At 41.3% G+C, this 22,293-nt stretch overlaps 1 protein-coding gene across 1 annotated transcript; it reads right to left on the reverse strand.

Annotated features, from left to right (window-relative positions):
- Positions 1-13,873: 13,873 nt before the first annotated feature.
- On the reverse strand, positions 13,874-17,861 carry LOC113032185 (uncharacterized). Its single transcript, XM_026184897.2, has 5 exons — positions 16,854-17,861; positions 16,468-16,658; positions 16,241-16,334; positions 15,866-16,059; positions 13,874-15,245 (listed from the first exon to the last, which is right to left on the reverse strand). The coding sequence occupies exons 1-5, from the start codon at positions 17,069-17,071 to the stop codon at positions 15,058-15,060; spliced, it is 885 nt and encodes a 294-aa protein (XP_026040682.2). The 5' UTR covers positions 17,072-17,861; the 3' UTR covers positions 13,874-15,057.
- Between the last annotated feature and the right edge of the window lie 4,432 nt (positions 17,862-22,293).

The following is a 22,293-nucleotide window of genomic DNA, read 5'->3' on the forward strand; positions in this document are numbered from 1 at the left end:
CAGTCTGATCTTGAGGGTCAGATGTGGAATGTGCAAACACATGACATCTACATCGGACCAGAAGGTGTTGTCAGGGTCCTGGGTCTCCTGACCCAGCGTTTTAGTTCTTTGTGATTTTTGTATTATTGTACTTGGTGTGAGTTTCTAGTTTCGATCCCTTGCCCTTCATGTTTCTCTATGTCCCCTCTGTTCTGTGTAAGTCTGTGTCTGCATGTTTGAGTTCCCCTCTGTGCCTCTCGGTTCTTAGAGTCCTCTGCCTTATGGTTTATGTCTCTGTGTTTCTTAGTTGCTGTCTCCACTGTGTCAAGTTCGCGTCTCTGTGTGATCCTTCCTGTTTTACTTTGAAGGTCCGTGACTTATGTGAATGTGTCCTGCCTTGCTTGTCTCGTCAGTTCTAATTTCCCCCAGCTGTGCTCTCCTTCTGTGTCTCATTCTCCTCATTACTTCCCAGTGTATTTAGACCCTGTGTTTCTCTGTGTCAGTGTGGCGTCGTACCCTCAACAAGCTGTGTGTGTTTTGCCTCCGTGTTACCAGTGTTTTGTTTCCAGTTCCAGTTCAGTGTTTTCTGCTTCAGTGTTTTAGTCCACCAGCGTTTTTGTTTGTCTTTTGATGCCTTTAGTTAGTAAGAGGGTTTCCAGCAATAAAGCTGCGCTTTAAGTTGAACTTCTGTGTCTGAGTCCTGCATTTTGGATCCACCACTCCTGCTTGCACGCCTGCCACACAGCCAACCATGACAGGTGTAGCCGCGGCTGTGAAATTAACTGATGAACAACTGCTTTGGTACAATGTGGAAGAAAATTCAACCCCTCACATTACATTGGCGATCCACCAAGGTCATGGTGCAGGTGATCTAGGTCCGATGGTCAGGCGAGCACTGGACGACACAGGGTGGCAAAGAACCCAAATTCCTAACTTATCTTATGCTCGAAATTGTAAAACCTATCGCATAACTTGTGCCTGTGATGATACAGTGATCTTGGAACATAAAGAAATTTCAAAAACACATGGTGAGGAGAGAGTAGATCATCCTCACGCAGTTGCTGGACTGTCAAATCTGCCCGACAGTCTATGGTCAAAAGGGCCCACGGACGTTGGCCTAGCTAAGTGTCCTCCTGTTTTGTTCCAGCTCAAGTCACACACACCAATCAATAGACCACAGTATAAACACAAACCTGAAGCAGAGGAAGGAATTACAGAAACAATAGAAGGCCTGTTAAGGGCCGGGGTGTTAGAGCCCTCTCCCTCACTGTGGAACACAACAATTCTACCAGTGGAGAAACATGGAACAGGAAGATACCACATGGCACATGACTTGAGAGCCATTAATGAAATATTACTCTCCACCACTGCACCAGTACCAAATCCATACACAGCTTTATCAGCTATCACATGTGGCCAAAAGTGGTTCACGTGCATTGACCTGGCAAATGCATTCTTTTGTCTTCCTTTGCATGAGTCACTCAGAGACATTTTTTCATTCACATACAGAGGCCAACAACTCAGATACACACGGTTGACACAAGGCTTTGCACTTTCTCCAGGCATTTTAATCAGGTGCTCAACGACGCCCTGTCGTCATGTAATTTGCCTGATGATTGTACATTAATACAATATGTTGATGATCTTCTCATTGCAGCCCCGTCAGCAGCGGATTGTACAGCGGCGTCGTTCGTTGTGTTGAATAGGTTGGCGGAGTGCGGCTTTAAAGTAAGTAAAGACAAGCTGCAGTTAGTTTGCCCTGAAGTGACCTTTTTGGGCCAGGTAATCACACACAAATCAGTGGGTTTGTTGAACACACACAGAGACCAAATTCTGACACACCCAAAACCGCGAACTGTGAGAGAAATGCTTTCTTTTCTTGGTTTAACAGGTTACAGCAGGCAGTTCATTCCGGATTATGCAGGCAAAACTGCCCCTTTAAGGGGCCTAATGAAGCAAGTTGGCGTTCGAAACCTTAAGGCTGAGCTGCCTTGGACGCCTGAAGCTGAAGCCGCATTTATTAGGGTAAAACAGGATTTGTCAAGGGCCTCAGATTTAGCCACACTCAATTATGATGAGCCATTCTAATTGGATGTTTCTGAAACACACTCAATTGTAAATGGAGTGTTGTTTCAGAAAAAAGGGGGGGGGGGGGTAGAGAGGTGCTCATGTATGTTAGTGTAAAACTACATCCAACAGAAGCAAAGCATCCTACATGCACACAACATGCAGCAGGGGTCGCTAGAATTATCCAAAAAACAGCACATGTAGTGAGAGAACACCCACTAAAAATACTTACTACACATAGCATAGTGGCATACGTGAATTCACAAGCATTTTGTATGTCACCACGGGCACAACAGAGACTGAGCAAAGTCTTAGAGGCCCCAAAATTTGACATTCACACATGAAGGAATTAACATGGCAGATTTAATGGGAGTAGGGGAACCACATGACTGCGCCAAAAGAGCACAGATTGAGGAAAAGATTAGAGAGGACCTGAAGGCCGAACCCATACCGGGAGCTGAGGACTGGTTCACCGATGGATGTTGCCACCGAGACGAAGGAGGACTGAAAGCAGGGTACGCGGTGGTTTGCAGAGTAGAAGGAGATTATCAGGTCAGAGAGTCAGGAAGGATTGAGGGAAAGCAGTCGGCCCAGAGAGCTGAAGTGATAGCCCTTGCTCGAGCTTTGAGATTAGCCAAGAATAGGAGAGTGAACATCTACACCGACTCGGCATATGCATTTGGAGCAGCGCATGTGGAGCTGCCTCAGTGGAAAAGAGCAGGATTCAGAACAGCAACCAATGCACCTATTTCCCACAAACATGAAATGGAGGGACTGGAAAAGGCCTTGGCTGACCCAGAGGAGGTGAGTATTATAAAATGCAAAGCTCACTCCCAAGGAACCAGCATGGTGGAAAAAGGAAACCAGAGAGCAGACGAAGCCGCGAAGGAGGCCGCAGGCTACAAAGGACGGAGACAAATGATACAGGTAACTCCAGAAGAGGAGATATCTGTTGACCTGATTGAGGAAGTCAAACAGGCCCAGGAGGAGGCATCCCCAGAGGAAAAGGGGGTGTGGAAAAACAAAGGAGCCTGGCAGGATGGACATTTGTGGAGGGGGCCAGACGGGCGCCCCGTGCTGACAGCCAAAATGGCAGAACAGAAGGTGGATGAAGCCCACGGACTCGCCCACGTGGGGATTGCCCAGATGGAGAGAAACTTGTGTCATTGGTGGCATCCTGAGCTGCGAGGAATGATAAGAGAAAAAGCCAGGATGTGCTTAATCTGTGGGGCACACAAGCCTAAGCCAGCAGTAAAACCGGAAGTGGGTAAGTTTCGGCCCCCTGAGAGGCCGGGAAAGGAGATTGTTATTGATTTCACTGATATGATTGCTTCCGGGCCTGGCGGTGTAAGATATTTGTTAGTGTGTGTTGATGCTCTGACCGGCTGGCCAGAGGCCTGGGCTACAAAAAAGGAGGATGCTAAGACTGTCATTAAGTGTTTAATCAATCATTACATTCCCCGTCATGGGTTCTCCAAAAGAATTAGATCAGATAATGGAACCCATTTTAAAAATCAAGATTTGGCAAAAGTAGAAAAATGCTGGGCGTCCAGCATAAATTTGGAACGGTCTATCATCCTCAGTCTCAGGGAAAAGTAGAAAGAATGAACCTAAATTTGAAAAACAAATTGGCAAAAATCTGCGCGCAAACAGGGCTAAATTGGGTCGCAGCCCTGCCGGTTGCGTTAATGACCATAAGATGTTCTGCTAATTAATCCACAGGTTTTACACCATATGAGCTGCAAACAGGTAGACAGTTTCCGGCACCTTGGACGGTGGGCTCGGTTGAACGGGACAAAAAGGGGAACCGGTCCCACGCAGACATCACCAGTGTGTGAATGTGTGCGTGAATGGGTGGATGACTGGATATGTAAAGCGCTTTGGGGTCCTTAGGGACTAGAAAAGCGCTATATAAATACAGGCCATTTACCATTACTGGAACGAGTTAAAGGCGCTTGTGTCCAATTTCACAAAACAGGCGGCTTGTAAAAGGGCCCACAGGAGAAGGAGAGGTCCCGGACGCGAAAACAGTGTGGCTGAGAGTCATCAAACGCAAGTGGAAGGAACCCCGCTGGATTGAGCCATATGAGGTATCGGCTCGGACGGCGACAGCGGTCCAACTGAAGGGGAAAGGCGACACCTGGTATCACTGGACGCAGTGCGCGGCCGCGCACGAGGGCTTGGTGGGGAAGGATCAATCTCCACCCATCACAGGTGAAATTGAGAGGCAGAATAAACCCTCACACCTGTGCAACGGGCCGACCGGTGGTCTACCCGGAAGGTCGAAGAAAGAAGAGCAGCCTAGGAGGAGATCGCCGCGCCAACGAAAAGGAGCGGTACCACACTGAACACCTAGAACAAGAGAGAGGCTCTGATAAAGGGATTTGAACTTTTTACTACACCATAACATTCACATACAACCATGCCATCACAACAATCAGACACTGGTGATGAAAGAAGAGTTTCAAAAGCCATCACAATGTTCAAAATTATTATGAGTTTGATGTCAATTATGTTGCTAATCATGGCTATTTGTTTTTTGATTTGTTTGTTGCAGACCGACCCGGGAAACCAGTCTGAGCACGGAGGCCATGCCAGTCCGGCGTTGTTTGACACACAAATTATATCACGCGTGATCTATAGTGATTTAAAGCTGTGGGCAAGAGTGAAGCACGAGGTCTCTGGTAAAAAGGATGAGTGTCTCAGCACATATGGTGGTTTAGAATTAGATTATGTTATTGGCCCCACAATTTCTTTTATGTTTGATCTGTGTGATGTTGTTAATTGTAGGGCCTGGAGGGGAAATAATGTGTGGCTCTGTTGGGATTATTCAGTGAGTACGCACTGTGAGAGGGGAAATCGTCCATATGACAGCTGGTGCCGTAATTGGGACCAGGTAAGGGGTTATACTGGGCAAAATTGGGAACCGTTAGAATTAGGATCAGAAAACGAGCTTAAACTACAGAGGGATTTTAGCCCCTCTGGAAACGCGTTAACCTTATCATTGGGGAATTGGCATCGCAAACAATCTATGTATTTGGTTCTGGGGGTGGAAACAGCGGGGGTTGATCCAAAAGGGTTAAGAACGCAAGAACGTAGATAGGATCAATTATGTTCACTATAATGTACTGAGACTCTCGAACCTGACCAGAGACGGCATGGAGGGGTTGGCGGAGCAGGTGGGTCCGACCTCGTTAATGGGAGTGCAGAATAGAATGGCCCTTGATATGTTGTTAGCGGAAAAAGGGGGCGTTTGTTCTATGTTTGCCGATCAGTGTTGCACCTTTATTCCAAATAACACTGCTCCAGATGAGTCGGTAACCAAGGCTCTGGAGGGCCTAAAGAGCCTTTCTGAAACTATGCATGATCACTCCGGTGTTGATAGTCTGTTGGAAGGCTGGCTGACCTCAGTGTTCGGACGGTGGAAGGGGGTTATCGCTTCGGTCATGTTTTCTTTGTCTGTTGTGGTGGGTATTATGGTTATTTGTTGTTGTTGTCTCATCCCTTGTGCCAGAAGAATGGTCAAAAGTATGTCTGTGAGGGCAGTGGACCCTGGAGTCATTACTCCAATGTCCATGATGTCAATGATGCATGTAGAACTGAATGTGTAGGCCAAGGAGGGACACAACTGTTTGTGAACTCTGGATTCTCCAGAGGTCAACAGAGGGAATTGTAGAATAAGGAGGGGATGTTTTTCTCATTATCATTTAATATTTTAATATGCCATTATTAGTTCATCAGAAGTATATAACCAGCTTTGCATTAAACATAAATTGACCTTACATTATCCTTTGCATTACAGTGATTGTTATAACTTTAGTTTGATCTTTTCCTTACAGGTACCAGAATAATAACATGATTTTCCATTGCAGATGTAACCATGATCATTCCATACACATTGCAGTTCGTTGCTTATTCTAGAGTTGTGCTCAAGTTAATTAAAGGTTAAAAGCTACAGCCAGCGCGAGTCTGGCTGATCTATGGAGGGCAAAGGCTTTGAGCTTGGAAGGCCGCACGCGCTTACACAGCACTTATAAGATGTTATTCTTGGTGATTTTGTGCTTAGTCGTGTTTTAATATGTTTTAAGTAGAAATAGCTGATCCAGCAATATTCAGTTAATATGGTCTTAATAAATGAGAGAGTCCTTGTAGCTGCCATGTTGTGTCTTAGCAGGGTACAGACGGTTCCAGGAGACGGGGGCAGTCAGCGTCTGCCCTCGGGAAGGAGACAATGTTATTCTTTGTGTTAAATAAAATTGTCAACATTGATTGTATTACACCTGTCACTACGCATGAAGGGGCGTTCTAATACCCTGATTTCATGAAACTATGGTGATGTGTTCTTTGAGACGAGATCTGAGATTGTCTGCATACAGTGTCCATCTCCCACGTGTGTGATCATTAAATCATCGTTTGACTCAACCCGGACGGACCAGTATTATTATTGTGGGTTTTTGCTCTGGTGTCCATCCCCAATATTTTGAACCTTAACAAGAGTTTGAATGAAAACAACGGAATTAGAATGTACAGAACAGAATTTGAATGAAAACAATGGAATTAGAATGTACAGAACAGAGTTTGAATGAAAACAATGGAATTAGAATGTACAGAACAGAGTTTGAATGTAAACAACGGAATTAGAATGTACAGAACAGAGTTTGAATGTAAACAACGGAATTAGAATGTACAGAACAGAGTTTGAATGAAAACAACGGAATTAGAATGTACAGAACAGACTTTGAATGAAAACAACAGAATTAGAATGTACAGAACAGAGTTTGAATGAAAACAACGGAATTAGAATGTACAGAACAGAGTTTGAATGAAAACAACGGAATTAGAATGTACAAAACAGAGTTTGAATGAAAACAACGGAATTAGAATGTACAGAACAGAGTTTGAATGAAAACAACGGAATTAGAATGTACAGAACAGAATTTGAAAGAAAACAATGGAATTTGAATCAAAACAACAGAATTGAAATGTATAGAACAGAGTTTGAATGAAAAAAACGGAATTTGAATGAAAACAACGAAATTAGAATGAACAGAACTGAATTTGAATGAAAACAACAGAATTAGAATGAAAACAATGGAATATTAAAACAAACAACAGAATTAGAATGAAAACAACGGAATTAGAATGTACAGAACAGAGTTTGAATGGAAAAAAACGGAATTAGAATGTACAGAACAGAGTTTGAAAGTAAACAACGGAATTAGAATGTACAGAACAGATTTTGAATGAAAACAACGGAATTAGAATGTACAGAACAGAGTTTGAATGAAAACAACGGAATTAGAATGTACAGAACAGACTTTGAATGAAAACAACAGAATTAGAATGTACATAACAGAGTTTGAATGAAAAACGGAAGTAGAATGTACAAAACAGAGTTTGAATAAAAACAATGGAATTTGAATCAAAACAACAGAATTGAAATGTACAGAATAGAGTTTGAATGAAAAAAACGGAATTAGAATGTACAGAACAGAGTTTGAATGGAAAAAAAACAGAATTAGAATGTACAGAACAGAGTTTGAATGAAAACAATGGAATTGGAATAAAAAAACTGAATTGAAATGTACAGAACAGAGTTTGAATGAAAACAACGGAATTAGAATGTATTAATAGTCCATTGTTTTCATTCTAATTCTGTTGTTTTCATTCACATTCCATTGTTTTGATTCAAATTCAGTTCTGTTCATTCTAATTTCGTTGTTTTCATTCAAACTCTGTTCTATACATTTCAATTCTCTTGTTTTGATTCAAATTCCATTGTTTTCTTTCAAATTCTGTTCTCTACATTCTAATTCGGTTGTTTTCATTCAAACTCTGTTCTGTACATTCTAATTCCGTTGTGTTCATTCAAACTCTGTTCTGTACATTCTATTTCCATTGTTTTCATTCAAACTCTGTTCTGTACATTCTAATTCCTTTGATATCATTCAAACTCTATTCTGTACATTTTAATTCCGTTGTTTTCATTCAAACTCTGTTCTCTACATTCTAATTCTGTTGTTTTCATTCAAATTCCATTGTTTTGATTCAAATTCAGTTCTGTTCATTCTAATTCTGTTGTTTTCATTCAAACTCTGTTCTGTACATTCTAATTCTGTTGTTTTGATTCAAATTCCATTGTTTTTCCATTGAACTGAATTTGAATAAAAACAATGGAATTTGAATCAAAACAACAGAATTGAAATGTACAGAATAGAGTTTGAATGAAAAAAACGGAATTAGAATGTACAGAACAGAGTTTGAATGAAAAAAACAGAATTAGTGTCAGGGTTCCTGGGTCGTTGACCCGGTGATTTCAGTTTGTTCATGTTCAGTTTGGTTCGCCACATTAATGTTCTCACTTCCTGTTTTTTCCCGTGTCAGCTTGTCTCCCGTGTCATTAGTCAGATTATGTTCAGCCCTGTACTCACCTGTTTCCAATCATTGTCATCATCCACCTGTGTATTTAAGTTCCTCGGTTTCACCAGTTCTCTGTCGTGTCATTGATGTTGATGTTCATGTCGTCCCTCCGTCTGTATGTTCAGTTAGTCAGCCAGCCATTCTTCCAGTCTTTCAGCCAGCCAGTCACTCCATCTGTCCTGCTTTGTTCACTCACCCTCCAATAAATCCTCTTCATTTCTGCACCGTGAGTCCAGCGTTTGGGTCCTCCTTCTTTCGTCCACGACCTCATCCTGACAGAATGACACGACCCGTGCCACGAAGACACGATGTGGACCCAGCGGACTCGGACCTCTTCGAGCGGCAGGACGCAGCGCTCTCCATTTGGGCGGAAAAACTCAAGGAGAGACAGCGGCTCTTCGCGGAGCGAGAGCACGTCTTCGAGGGCACTCGCTTGGCTCTGGGCGGGCCTCGGAGACGCCGCGTTCCCCCACCTGCTGCCTCACCTGCACCGGAGCATTTGCCGCGGAGAGTGGACGTTTCACGCCGCGTTGCGGCCGCTCCCTCTCTCGCCGCTCCGCTCCTCGCTCACGCACCTGCCGCCTCATTCGCCGGACCTCCACCATCGCCACGGCACAACGGCTACGCCTCCCACCTCGGCTCAACGGAGGCTACCGCGCCAGAGGCTCAGCTGTTTATCCCGGCCGCTTCCTCTTCCCGGAGAAAGCGGCGCACACGCCGCCATAAAATGGACTATTTGCAGCAATTCCCCGTGGTGAATTCCAGCGACTGTTTTCCACCCTCATTTGACTCTCCACTTCAAACCAATAGTAAACCCATCTCTGATTCATGGGACGTTTCCCTCCTAGAGGATGAAGTGGACTGGGAGGATTTTTTCTGCTCTGCTCCCCCAAAGACTGTTCAGTCAAAAACTGTAAATAGTGGTGGCAGAAGGACCAGAATAAATCCCAATAGACCTGTCAGTATCACTCACCCAGTCATCATTTCCACTCCTATCAGTCAGCTGACACCCACACCTGTGCCTGCTCCCAGGATGAGGGCAGCTGTGACCACGTATACCTCCACACTCACTTCTGTTCCTCGGGTGGGGGTGACTGGTGTCCAGCCACCTCCCGTGCCTGTCCCAGCACCTAGGCTGAGGGCGGCCAGAACCCAGCCTGACCCCCCTAGAGGCGAGGCAGAGCTAACCGGTTCAGCTGCTACTTCACCACTTCATCCACCTCCTAACCCAGCCTTTCACGCCCTCGCAGTATCCCTAGTTAGGTTAGCTGAACTGTCCCCTGCCCAGGCACCAGCCTTACTAGCCCAAGCCGTAATTTTATCTCCGTCACTAGCTCAATCTGTAGCTCAGCCAGCAGCCTCACCTACCCCTGTTCATCCCTTAGCATCTCCACTCCAGTCAGTTCCCTCACCTGCTGTCCAGCCCCCACTCCAGTCAGTTCCCGCACCTGCTGTTCAGCTTCCACTCCAGTCAGTCCTCCAGTCACCTGTAGTCCAGTCTCCACCTGTCCTCCACTCTTCTGTAGTCCAGTCTGCCGCCCAGTGCCCGGTAGTCCAGTCGCCTCCTGTTTCCCAGTCACCTGTCCACCATCCCGTCCAGTTCCCGGACCTGCAGCCACAGCACCCAGAGCCAGCTGTGAGCCTTCCTGCTCCTCAGCCAGGGGTTTCCGCACCCGCTGGCCCGGCCGCTCCTCAGCCAGGGGTTTCCACACCCGCTGGCCCGGCCGCTCCTCAGCCAGGGGCCTCCGCGCCTACTGGCCCTGCCTGTCTCCGGCCAGAGGCCTCCGCGCCTGCATCGCCCGGCCCGGCCTCTGCCTCAGCTGCACCCACGCCCGGCCCGGCCTCAGCTGCACCCACGCCCGGCCCGGCCTCAGCCTCAGAGCCTTCGTCTGCTGCAGCCTCAGAGCCTTCGTCTGCTGCAGCCTCAGAGCCTTCGTCTGCTGCAGCCTCAGAGCCTTCAGCCTCAGAGCCTTCAGCCTCAGAGCCTTCAGCCTCAGAGCCTTCAGCCTCGCCTGGCCCAGCCTCCGCTGGCCCAGCCTCCGTGCCTTCAGCCTCGCCTGGCCCAGCCTCGTTTGGGTCTGGAGCTAAACGGCCATTTTCTAGACCGCTGGCTGGGCCACTGGCCGGGCGCCATCGCCGTCGTGGGCGGCCCGCAGACCCTCTTCGCCTGAGTGGCCGCCGTCGCCTTCCGCACGGCCGGCCCCCGGACCGCCTTCGCCTGAGTGGCCGCCGTCGCCTTCCGCACGGCCGGCCCCCCGAACTGTGTCCACGTCGCCGCCGTTGCCTTCCGCGCGGCCGGCCCCCCGAACTGTGTCCACGTCGCCGCCGTTGCCTTCCGCGCGGCCGGCCCCCCGAACTGTGTCCACGTCGCCGCCGTTGCCTTCCACGCGGTCGGCCCCCGGACCAGTGCTGTCGCCGTTGCCGTCCGCACGGTCGGCCCCCTGAACTGTCTCGTCTCGGCCACGGGCCGCGTGGACGCCCACCTGAACTGTCTCGTCTCGGCCACGGGCCACGGGGGCGCCCACCTGAACTGTCTTGGTGTGGACTCCGTCCCTCCGTCCTGGGCCCCCTCCGCCCACCCTGTTCTGGTTTTTTTTCTTTCTCTTTTGGCCGTCGGGTGCCGGCCTTTGGAGGGGGGGGTACTGTCAGGGTTCCTGGGTCGTTGACCCAGTGATTTCAGTTTGTTCATGTTCAGTTTGGTTCGCCACATTAATGTTCTCACTTCCTGTTTTTTCCCGTGTCAGCTTGTCTCCCGTGTCATTAGTCAGATTATGTTCAGCCCTGTACTCACCTGTTTCCAATCATTGTCATCATCCACCTGTGTATTTAAGTTCCTCGGTTTCACCAGTTCTCTGTCGTGTCATTGATGTTGATGTTCATGTCGTCCCTCCGTCTGTATGTTCAGTTAGTCAGCCAGCCATTCTTCCAGTCTTTCAGCCAGCCAGTCACTCCATCTGTCCTGCTTTGTTCACTCACCCTCCAATAAATCCTCTTCATTTCTGCACCGTGAGTCCAGCGTTTGGGTCCTCCTTCTTTCGTCCACGACCTCATCCTGACAATTAGAATGTACAGAACAGAGTTTGAATGAAAACAATGGAATTAGAATAAAAAAACTGAATTGAAATGTACAGAACAGAGTTTGAATGAAAACAACGGAATTAGAATGTATTAATAGTCCATTGTTTTCATTCTAATTCTGTTGTTTTCATTCAAATTCCATTGTTTTGATTCAAATTCAGTTCAATGGAAAAACAATGGAATTTGAATCAAAACAACAGAATTAGAATGTACAGAACAGAGTTTGAATGAAAACAACAGAATTAGAATGAACAGAACTGAATTTGAATCAAAACAATGGAATTTGAATGAAAACAACAGAATTAGAATGTAGAGAACAGAGTTTGAATGAAAACAACGGAATTAGAATGTACAGAACAGAATTTGAATGAAAACAAGAGAATTAGAATGTACAGAACAGACTTTAAATGAAAACAACGGAATTAAAATGTACAGAACAGAGTTTGAATGATATCAAAGGAATTAGAATGTACAGAACAGAGTTTGAATGAAAACAACGGAAATAGAATGTACAGAACAGAGTTTGAATGAACACAACGGAATTTGAATGTACAGAACAGAATTTGAATGAAAACAACAGAATTAGAATGTACAGAACAGAGTTTGAATGAAAACAATGGAATTAGAATGTACAGAACAGAGTTTGAATGTAAACAACGGAATTAGAATGTACAGAACAGAGTTTGAATGAAAACAACGGAATTAGAATGTAGAGAACAGAATTTGAAAGAAAACAATGGAATTTGAATCAAAACAAGAGAATTGAAATGTATAGAACAGAGTTTGAATGAAAACAACGAAATTAGAATGAACAGAACTGAATTTGGGTCCGTGTACTTTTCGGTATTTGAAGTTTCGTTTCAGAAAGTATAATTTAAAAAAGAAAATGAGACACTTATTTAATTCTCAACTTAAAAAGCTAAAATGAAAAACGTAAAACAATTGTTTTTTTCATTTTGTCCTTTCGCACATCAGAAACGAAAAACCCAAGAAAAAAGAACGAGAAAGGGCCCTTTATTTATTTTGTCTGAACCGGAAGTTTTAGTAGGTCAACAACCTGTACAAGTGATGCGCAAACTTATGGCAAACACTGTAGTGTGGACATCATGACGTTGGAAAAATACTCAGACGTGATCATGGAGATGGCAAAACAAGGCCTGTCATCGGAAATTATATCAGAGCGTCTGTCATATGAACACGGGGAAGTGAGAGGATTTTCTGCGAGAAATGTTAGAAAGTTTTGTGCTGAGCAAATCACTAGCTGTCGACTCTCGGACACACGGTTGGAGCTTGAGGTGACACAAGCTATAAATGAGGTAAGGTACTTTCTTCCTTCACCTTATGACTGTGTATGGTTGTCTTAACTGGGTTGTAAGGGGGTTAGTCTAGACTGTGTGCGCGCGCCCGCGCGTTTTAGCGTCTTGCGGGTGGTGGGTAACGTTAGTTATTTTAAAGATGTCTCTCACTGGTATTTGTACAGTTAATTAGCACAATACTTTAGCTTTACACATTTGCTTTCAGAATAAGCTACTTTACATTTGTTGTTCTAGTAGTAGCATGATCTTTTATTTTAAACAGGTGGGCCCAACATATGGCCGCAAAATGATGAAGGGCTATCTGTCCACAAAAGGGGTACATGCTAGAGGGACGAATTGGGTCAATTTTAAGAGAGGTGCATCAACCTTATCATGAAGCAAGACGCCAGGTAGCCTATGTTATTTAATCTTCCACTAGAACTGTATTCCAATGTTCTTTGTCATATTTGTGATATACATCATATAATGGTAGGGCCTAATTCTGTTTAACAGATGTACGCCCTGCTTTAACAGTTACTTGACTCTTCCTCAAACGTATGATCAAATCTGCCTTTATCCAGTCAGCTGTCATTTATTTTTGTGATTTTTTTGTAAGGGAGCTCGGAATCTTAATCCCACACCGTACCATGCTGAATGCATGGGGCACAAGGTTCACCTGGACCAAAACGAGAAACTTGTAATGTTTGGAGTCACCCATGTTTTAGCTGTAGATGGATTCAGTAAAAAGATTGTGAGTCATTCCACAATGCCAATCAAAAACAACTTGAGCATCTATGAATATGTTTTCAGGTAATACAACCTCTCAAACCATTTATTTCATCTTAAGTGTTTTGATGGACATGTTAGTCATATTGGACATGAGCTGCACCCAAATTTACAATATTTGAATTTAAATTAGACATGCAACAGATGGGTCTGGTTATGTTCCTGAATATAATATATTAAGAACTTACCAAACATTTTGATCAACATTTTCTATTAATGTAAAAATAAATAAAATGGAATTGCACATGAATCATTTAACTACTTTATTGCAATTAATCAGTGTTCATTTATGAATGGAACAAGGTTCTTGGATTTCCACATATCTTTCAATTGTTCTGACATACATCTAAAGTCTGAGCATGACAGTGACATTGCAAAGAAACTTAAGAAATATATGTTGTCCTACTACAACTAAAATATTACCCAAAAAAAACATGAATGAATACATTCAAAATAATAACACCTTTGCTGGTCTTAAAGCAAAATAGTTAATAAATGTTCTTTATTTTTCCTGTACCAGACCTGCAGTGATCACCTATGGTATGTGGGACCAGGTGCGAGTAGACCATGGAAAGGAATTTTATTTAACACTGTTCATGCAAGAGATGCTGTCACATCATCGCTTCAATCAGGAGAGACTGCCTTATTTACAGACCTCATCCACAAGAGTAAGATTTAAGTACCATTAACATCAGCTGAAATTCTTATACTATTACGTGTACTACTACGTACATTTAAGACATGTTTCTTTTAACTCTTTTAGAACCACACAGTTGAAAGGATTTGGCCTGAAATCAACAACCGTGTCAACTACCCACTAAAAACTGCCCTACTCCAGCTGATGGACCAGGAGGAGATAGATATGGAGGATAACCTTGTGCGATACTGTGTGTCCAATCTAACCTGTCAGCTGTGTAACATTGGTCTTGCAAGTGTGGTAGAATCATGGAATGCTCATAGAATCCCAGGTAAAAAAAAAAAAAAAAAAAAGTCAGATTGCTTACAACCCTGATAATGAACATTTAAACACCTCCTCTATTTTTTACAGGAAAAGGCATACCAAATCACTTTGCAGAACATGGGTGTAAAAGAAGAATTTCTCCAGAGCTCTTGCCAAATGCACTTGAAGCAGCAGACCTTTACAGGCAGCACTTGGGATCTGCACTCAAAGAATATTCGACTTTTGGAGTTGATCCCTTCACAACCGAACAGGACAAACTTAGAACAGAGAGTCATTTTGCAGAAAAATATCCTGATATTTCACATTTGTTTTTTAGAGCCGTAAATGGTGACTTTATGCCATACAAAGAAGCTCTGCTCTGTCTCATAAACATAACTCAGAGAAATGTATGAACCACTGCATCTGTAAACTGTACAGAACAGACAAAAAAAAAAATCAACTGACTGTAAACATTTGTGTGTACACACTACATTACTCCTCTGCAAAAAAAGATTTCAATACAGAAAATGCAGCTGTTAGACCAGTAATTTGTAGAACTCCGTTGTTACTCTCCCTGCATTTTGCACAGTGCTGTGATGTCTCTTGCCACTGTTCCACACATGTCTTGCAGCCAATAATGCTTCTGCAGCACAGTGAGAACACTGGATCCTCAATGATGTCTGCAAAAGTAAATCAGATAAGTGAGACTGTTATCCATTTATGTTGAATTTAGTTCAAACTATAGGTTCAAAGTCAGTCTTGACATAAATTTACAGACAGCATGCAGAATATTTTTGGTTATTCTGTAATTCCTCTTGTTCACGCTGTTCTGAGAAAGTCCCTGTCTATATTTTTGTCTATAATTGATGAGGGGCAAAATCAGTACATTTTCTCAATTAGCAAGCAAGAAAAATGAAAAAGTTACAGGTACTTGATTCAATATATGCAACTACAGTCCCATTTTAAATGTGAACTTTTTAGTTTTACATTACTGTGAACAGTGTACCGTCACCCATACTGACATTGTAATCAATTTGAAAAGCTATACTTTCATAGTCAAGATTGCAAGGAGAACCCAAATTAAATGTGCATGTAAACTTTTGAATGTTATGTTACAGTAGACCTGCATCTTGATTGTCTGTGCCTAAGTATTTAAATGGACACTGCTGAATAAAGAGCCTATGTTTGGTAAAAAAATGTTTGTCCAAAGTAATGATTGAATGTGGTTTGACATTGTTTTAATTGTAATTAAAATGTTAGTGTAGATGTAATGTATTTACTAAGCAACATTTGAACATACTCATACAAACCACGCAGCTAAATCCCTCCTTGAGTGTCTGCAGCTTGGGGGTTGTGACTTTCTGGGCAACTGCAAGATCAGTGAGCTCTTTGATTGCTGCTGTGACAGCTGGCAGACTTTGAGATGCCAACACCAACTCTTCTATTTTGTCACTCACTTCTCCCAAACTGGCACTGTCATCATCTTTACGGCTGCTACAAATAAAAATGGATAATCAGATGTCAAAGCTACTTACTGGCTTAAAGAAACATCACATCACTTACTGATAGATGATGATTTATGTAGTGATGTCTTACTGCTATTATAGGATTTAAATCAAATTAATTCTTCTATATTGATGTTCATCCTATAGTATATACATATTTATTCACATACCTCAGTTTCTTCCTCTTTGTTCCCTGGAGGCAATTAAAGTCTTGTTCAGGCACAGCAAGAATTTTTCGTGCATTTTGTCTCCAGTACTGTGACCCTACAGATGAAAAACAAAACCAAAGAAACCTGTTTAGAAGCCAATACCATATTACCCAATAAATATTACAAAGAGTCTGGTAAGACATGTCTCTCCATAAGATATGGGCTTTAGCTGTAATATTATGGCTCACCTGTTGTGCCCTCCGACTCCAGAATTGCATTGCCCTGTGCATCTGTCAAAATTATTGGGTTGTAATTACCAATGGCATCTTGCACTTTTCCTACTATCCCTTGAAGCGTAGCCTCAGACTCCAGGAATCGTACAACCACCATTCTATTGGGAATCAACCTCCCACCAACTACATCTGCAAAGTACACTGATCTGTAAAACAAAACATAATAATTTTACATATCTTGTAAAAGACAGCAGGCCACAAATCCATTCAGTGATTGCTATAGGCAAATTGTACTAAAACAGCTTTGCTATTCTTAACAATTCAACTATCCATGCACCTTATGTTTCTTTTTATTTTGCCTGTTCTGTAATTTAATATTCAAGAACACAGACTCATCCTACCTCTGAAATGTTTTGGAGGACATAGGGGAACTTGAAGTAGCCTGCTGTGAACGTGAAGGTGCAGACGCTGCCACAGCTGGTGCTCGCATAAATGCAAAACGCTGCCCGCTGGAACCTGCTGTTGGAATTGACTCCATGTCTTCTCCGTGGACTTCATAGTGACCTCTGGGTGTAAGGTCTAATGCGCTGAAAACACCAGAGACCGCACCGGGGAACATAGCCACGTTTGAATCATCCGTGATGTACAGAGTATGCGCGGATACCTGTTTAAGAAAAGTTTCCGTAAATCACGTTGCTCTGCTAACGTGTTACTCCTGTGCACACGGTTAATAGGCTCTAAAGGCTTACTTATTAGCTAGTAGCCGGTAAAAGTCAATGAATAACTATTTACACATTAGCACATGTGCACAATTCACATATTAGCACAATGAAGACGGCTAGACATAGTATTAGTAAAAGTAGGCCTACATGAAATCACCAAATGTTAACGTTAGCCGTTCCGCAGTAAGGAAGAACAATAACGTTCATAAAAAAACTGCTGAAAGCAAAGTTTGCGAAGTTTACATATCTACCTGAAAGATGCGACCCAGTTTTTCTGCAGTCATGTCTTCGTCCCGGAGTGTCACTCTCTTAGTTTTCCTAAAAACAACGTAATGGTCCATCCTCTGTTTATTCCAGTGTAACTTTAAGGCCGTCGATCTCTTGTGTGGGGGACGGTGTGCGCGCGCCATAAAAAAACGCGCAGAAGAAGTACTTCCCGTTTCAGACATTGAAAATGCGTCTATTTTTTTGTTTTTGCGCTAGTATACTTTCATTATTTGAATCACGAAGAAATCCAAAAAAGCACGTCTAATTTTAAGTGTATGACGGCTATTTGTTACCACCGAATGAAAAAACAAGTTATTTTCGCCCATTTTATTCTTTATCAAAAATTTAAAAAATGAAAATTCTTTTAAATATCGTTTTTTCGTTTTGGTTTCTGAAACAAAACTTCAAATACCGAAAAGTACACGGACCAATTTGAATCAAAACAATGGAATTTGAATGAAAACAACAGAATTAGAATGAAAACAATGGAATATTAAAACAAACAACAGAATTAGAATGAAAACAACAGAATTAGAATAGAGAACAGAATTTGAAAGAAAACAATGGAATTTGAATCAAAACAACAGAATTGAAATGTACAGAACAGAGTTTGAATGAAAACAACGGAATTAGAATGTACAGAACAGAGTTTGAATGAAAACAACAGAATTTGAATGTACAGAACAGAGTTTGAATGAAAACAACAGAATTAGAATGTACAGAATAGACTTTAAATGAAAACAACGGAATTAAAATGTACAGAACAGAGTTTGAATGATATCAAAGGCATTAGAATGTACAGAACAGAGTTTGAATGAAAACAACGGAAATGGAATGTACAGAACTGAATTTGAATGAAAACAATGTAATTTGAATGAAAACAACAGAATTAGAATGAAAACAACGGAATTAGAATGTACAGAACAGAGTTTGAATGAAAACAACAGAATTAGAATGTACAGAACAGAGTTTGAATGAAAACAACGGAATTAGAATGTAGAGAACAGAATTTGAAAGAAAACAATGGAATTTGAATCAAAACAAGAGAATTGAAATGTATAGAACAGAGTTTGAATGAAAAAAACGTAATTTGAATGAGAACAAGAGAATTAGAATGTACAGAACAGAGTTTCAATGAAAACAACGAAATTAGAATGAACAGAACTGAATTTGAATGAAAACAATGTAATTTGAATGAAAACAACAGAATTAGAATGAAAACAATGGAATATTAAAACAAACAACAGAATTAGAATGAAAACAACGGAATTAGAATGTACAGAACAGAGTTTGAATGAAAAAAATGGAATTAGAATGTACAGAACAGAGTTTGAATGAAAACAACGGAATTAGAATGTACAGAACAGAGTTTGAATGAAAACAACAGAATTTGAATGTACAGAACAGAGTTTGAATGAAAACAACAGAATTAGAATGTACAGAATAGACTTTAAATGAAAACAACGGAATTAAAATGTACAGAACAGAGTTTGAATGATATCAAAGGAATTAGAATGTACAGAACAGAGTTTGAATGAAAACAACGGAAATGGAATGTACAGAACTGAATTTGAATGAAAACAATGTAATTTGAATGAAAACAACAGAATTAGAATGAAAACAACGGAATTAGAATGTACAGAACAGAGTTTGAATGAAAACAACAGAATTAGAATGTACAGAACAGAGATTGAATGAAAACAACGGAATTAGAATGTAGAGAACAGAATTTGAAAGAAAACAATGGAATTTGAATCAAAACAAGAGAATTGAAATGTATAGAACAGAGTTTGAATGAAAAAAACGGAATTTGAATGAGAACAAGAGAATTAGAATGTACAGAACAGAGTTTGAATGAAAACAACGAAATTAGAATGAACAGAACTGATTTTGAATGAAAACAATGTAATTTGAATGAAAACAACAGAATTAGAATGAAAACAATGGAATATTAAAACAAACAACAGAATTAGAATGAAAACAACGGAATTAGAATGTACAGAACAGAGTTTGAATGAAAAAAACGGAATTAGAATGTACAGAACAGAGTTTGAAAGTAAACAACAGAATTTGAATTTACAGAACAGAGTTTGAATGAAAACAACGGAATTAGAATAAAAAAAACAGAATTGAAATGTACAGAACAGAGTTTGAATGAAAACAACGGAATTAGAATGTACAGAATAGATTTTGAATGAAAACAACGGAATTAGAATGTACAGAACAGATTTTGAATGAAAACAACGGAATTAGAATGTACAGAACAGAGTTTGAATGAAAACAACGAAATTAGAATGAACAGAACTAAATTTGAATCAAAACAACAGAATTAGAATAAAAAAAACAGAATTGAAATGTACAGAACAGAGTTTGAATGAAAACAACGGAATTAGAATGTACAGAATAGAGTTTGAATGAAAACAACAGAATTAGAATGTACAGAACAGAATTAGAATAAAAAAAACAGAATTGAAATGTACAGAACAGAGTTTGAATGAAAACAACGGAATTAGAATGTACAGAATAGAGTTTGAATGAAAAAAACGGAATTAGAATGTACAGAACAGAGTTTGAATGAAAAAAAACGGAATTAGAATGTACAGAACAGAGTTTGAATGAAAACAACGGAATTAGAATGTACAGAACAGAGTTTGAATGAAAGAGTTTGAATGAAAACAACGGAATTAGAATGTACAGAACAGAGTTTGAATGAAAGAGTTTGAATGAAAACAACGGAATTAAAATGTACAGAACAGAGTTTGAATGAAAAACGGAAGTAGAATGTACAGAACAGAGTTTGAATGAAAACAATGGAATTAGAATAAAAAAAACAGAATTGAAATGTACAGAACAGAGTTTGAATGAAAACAACGGAATTGGAATGTACAGAACAGAGTTTGAATGAAAACAACAGAATTAGAATGTACAGAACAGAGTTTGAATGAAAACAGAATTAGAATGAAAACAATGGAATATTGAAACAAACAGAATTAGAATGAAAACAACGGAAGTAGAATGTACAGAACAGAATTTGAATGAAAACAACAGAATTAGAATGTACAGAACAGAGTTTGAATGAAAACAACGGAATTAGAATGTACAGACCTGAGTTTGAATGATATCAAAGGAATTAGAATGTAGATGTCATGTTTCGGCTGTGTGGCAGGCAGGAGAGGACCCAAACGCAAACTCACAGAGACAAAAGGTAAACTCAAAAAACACAGCTTTATTGCCGGCGTGGAGTGGGACACGAAAAACAATACAAAATAAACTAAACTGGAAAAACTAAAGCACAAGGAGCCACAGGGAAAAATCACACAGCTATGATGGAGATTACGACACTGACAAAGAGAAACACAAGGCTTAAATACACAGAGGGATAACGAGGGAATGAGACACAGAAGTAAAACAGGAAACACACTGACTGAATTCTAAACATGCAAACTTAACAGCAACAGGGGAGACATAACATGGAACACAGGGAAGCCATATGACAAAGCCAAAGAGCAAAACCTAAGATAACCATAACTGAGATCTAGGGAAACACGAAACAGTACCACAAAGGACTCAAAACATAAACCATGATATAAAAGCACAGGATCTCTTCCAAAAATAGGAAACATAATGAGACGCAGACATGATAACCGGAACTTAACAACGTAAGACACAGACATGAAACACATGAAGAGCAGGGGAGACTTAACATGGGTTGGAAACACAAGGGGGAACTAATAAGCAAATGAACATAGGAGGCCTAATGAGCTTAACATACTATACACATTAAGATGAACTAAAACTCAAAACACTGGGTCCTAAGACCCAGGACCGTGACAGTAGAGAACAGAATTTGAAACAAAACAATGGAATTTGAATCAAAACAACAGAATTGAAATGTACAGAACAGAGTTTGAATGAAAAAAAAAGAATTAGAATGTACAGAACAGACTTTGAATGAAAACAACGGAATTAGAATGTACAGAACAGTGTTTGAATGAAAAACGGAAGTAGAATGTACAGAACAGAGTTTGAATAAAAACAATGGAATTTGAATCAAAACAACAGAATTGAAATGTACAGAACAGAGTTTGAATGAAAACAACGGAATTAGAATGTACAGAACAGAGTTTGAATGAAAACAACGGAATTAGAATGTACAGAACAGAGTTTGAATGAAAATAAGGGATTTAGAATATACAGAACAGAGTTTGAATGAAAACAACGGAAGTAGAATGTACACAACAGACTTTGAATGAAAACAACGGAATTAGAATGTACAGAACAGACTTTGAATGAAAACAACGGAATTAGAATGTACAGAAAAGAGTTTGAATGAAAAGAACGGAATTAGAATGTACAGAACAGAGTTTGAATAAAAAAACAACGGAATTAGAATGTAGAGAACAGAATTTGAATCAAAACAATGGAATTTGAATCAAAACAACAGAATTAAAATGTACAGAACAGAGTTCATTCCGGAACTCTGAACATTCCGGAATTCCGAACATTCCGGAACCTTGGTGCATTCCGGAATTCTGAACATTCCGGAACCTTGGTGCATTCCGGAACTCTTAACATTCCGGAACCTTGGTGCATTCCGGAACTCTGAACATTCCGGAACTTTGAACATTCCGGAACCTTTGTGCATTCCGGAACCTTGGTGCATTCCGGAACTCTGAACATTCCGGAATTCCGAACATTCCGGAACCTTGGTGCAATCCGGAACTCTGAACATTCCGGAACCTTGGTACATTCCGGAATTCCGAACATTCCGGAACCTTGGTGCATTCCGGAACTCTGAACATTCCAGAACTCTGAACATCCCGGAATTCTGAAAATTCCGGAACCTTGCTAC

The sequence above is a fragment of the Astatotilapia calliptera genome, chromosome 11 (genome assembly GCF_964374335.1).
Source record: "Astatotilapia calliptera chromosome 11, fAstCal68.1, whole genome shotgun sequence".
Taxonomy (NCBI): Eukaryota; Metazoa; Chordata; class Actinopteri; order Cichliformes; family Cichlidae; genus Astatotilapia; species Astatotilapia calliptera.

Excerpts from the sequence above, each read along its gene's own strand:
- LOC113032185 (XM_026184897.2), bottom strand. The coding sequence starts at position 17,071 with ATGTTCCCCGGTGCGGTCTCTGGTGTTTTCAGCGCATTAGACCTTACA. Across the intron at positions 16,335-16,467 it reads GGAGTCGGAGGGCACAACAG|GGTCACAGTACTGGAGACAA; the intron begins GTGAGCCATAAT and ends TTTCATCTGTAG. Across the intron at positions 15,246-15,865 it reads TAGCTGCGTGGTTTGTATGA|ACATCATTGAGGATCCAGTG; the intron begins GTATGTTCAAAT and ends TTACTTTTGCAG.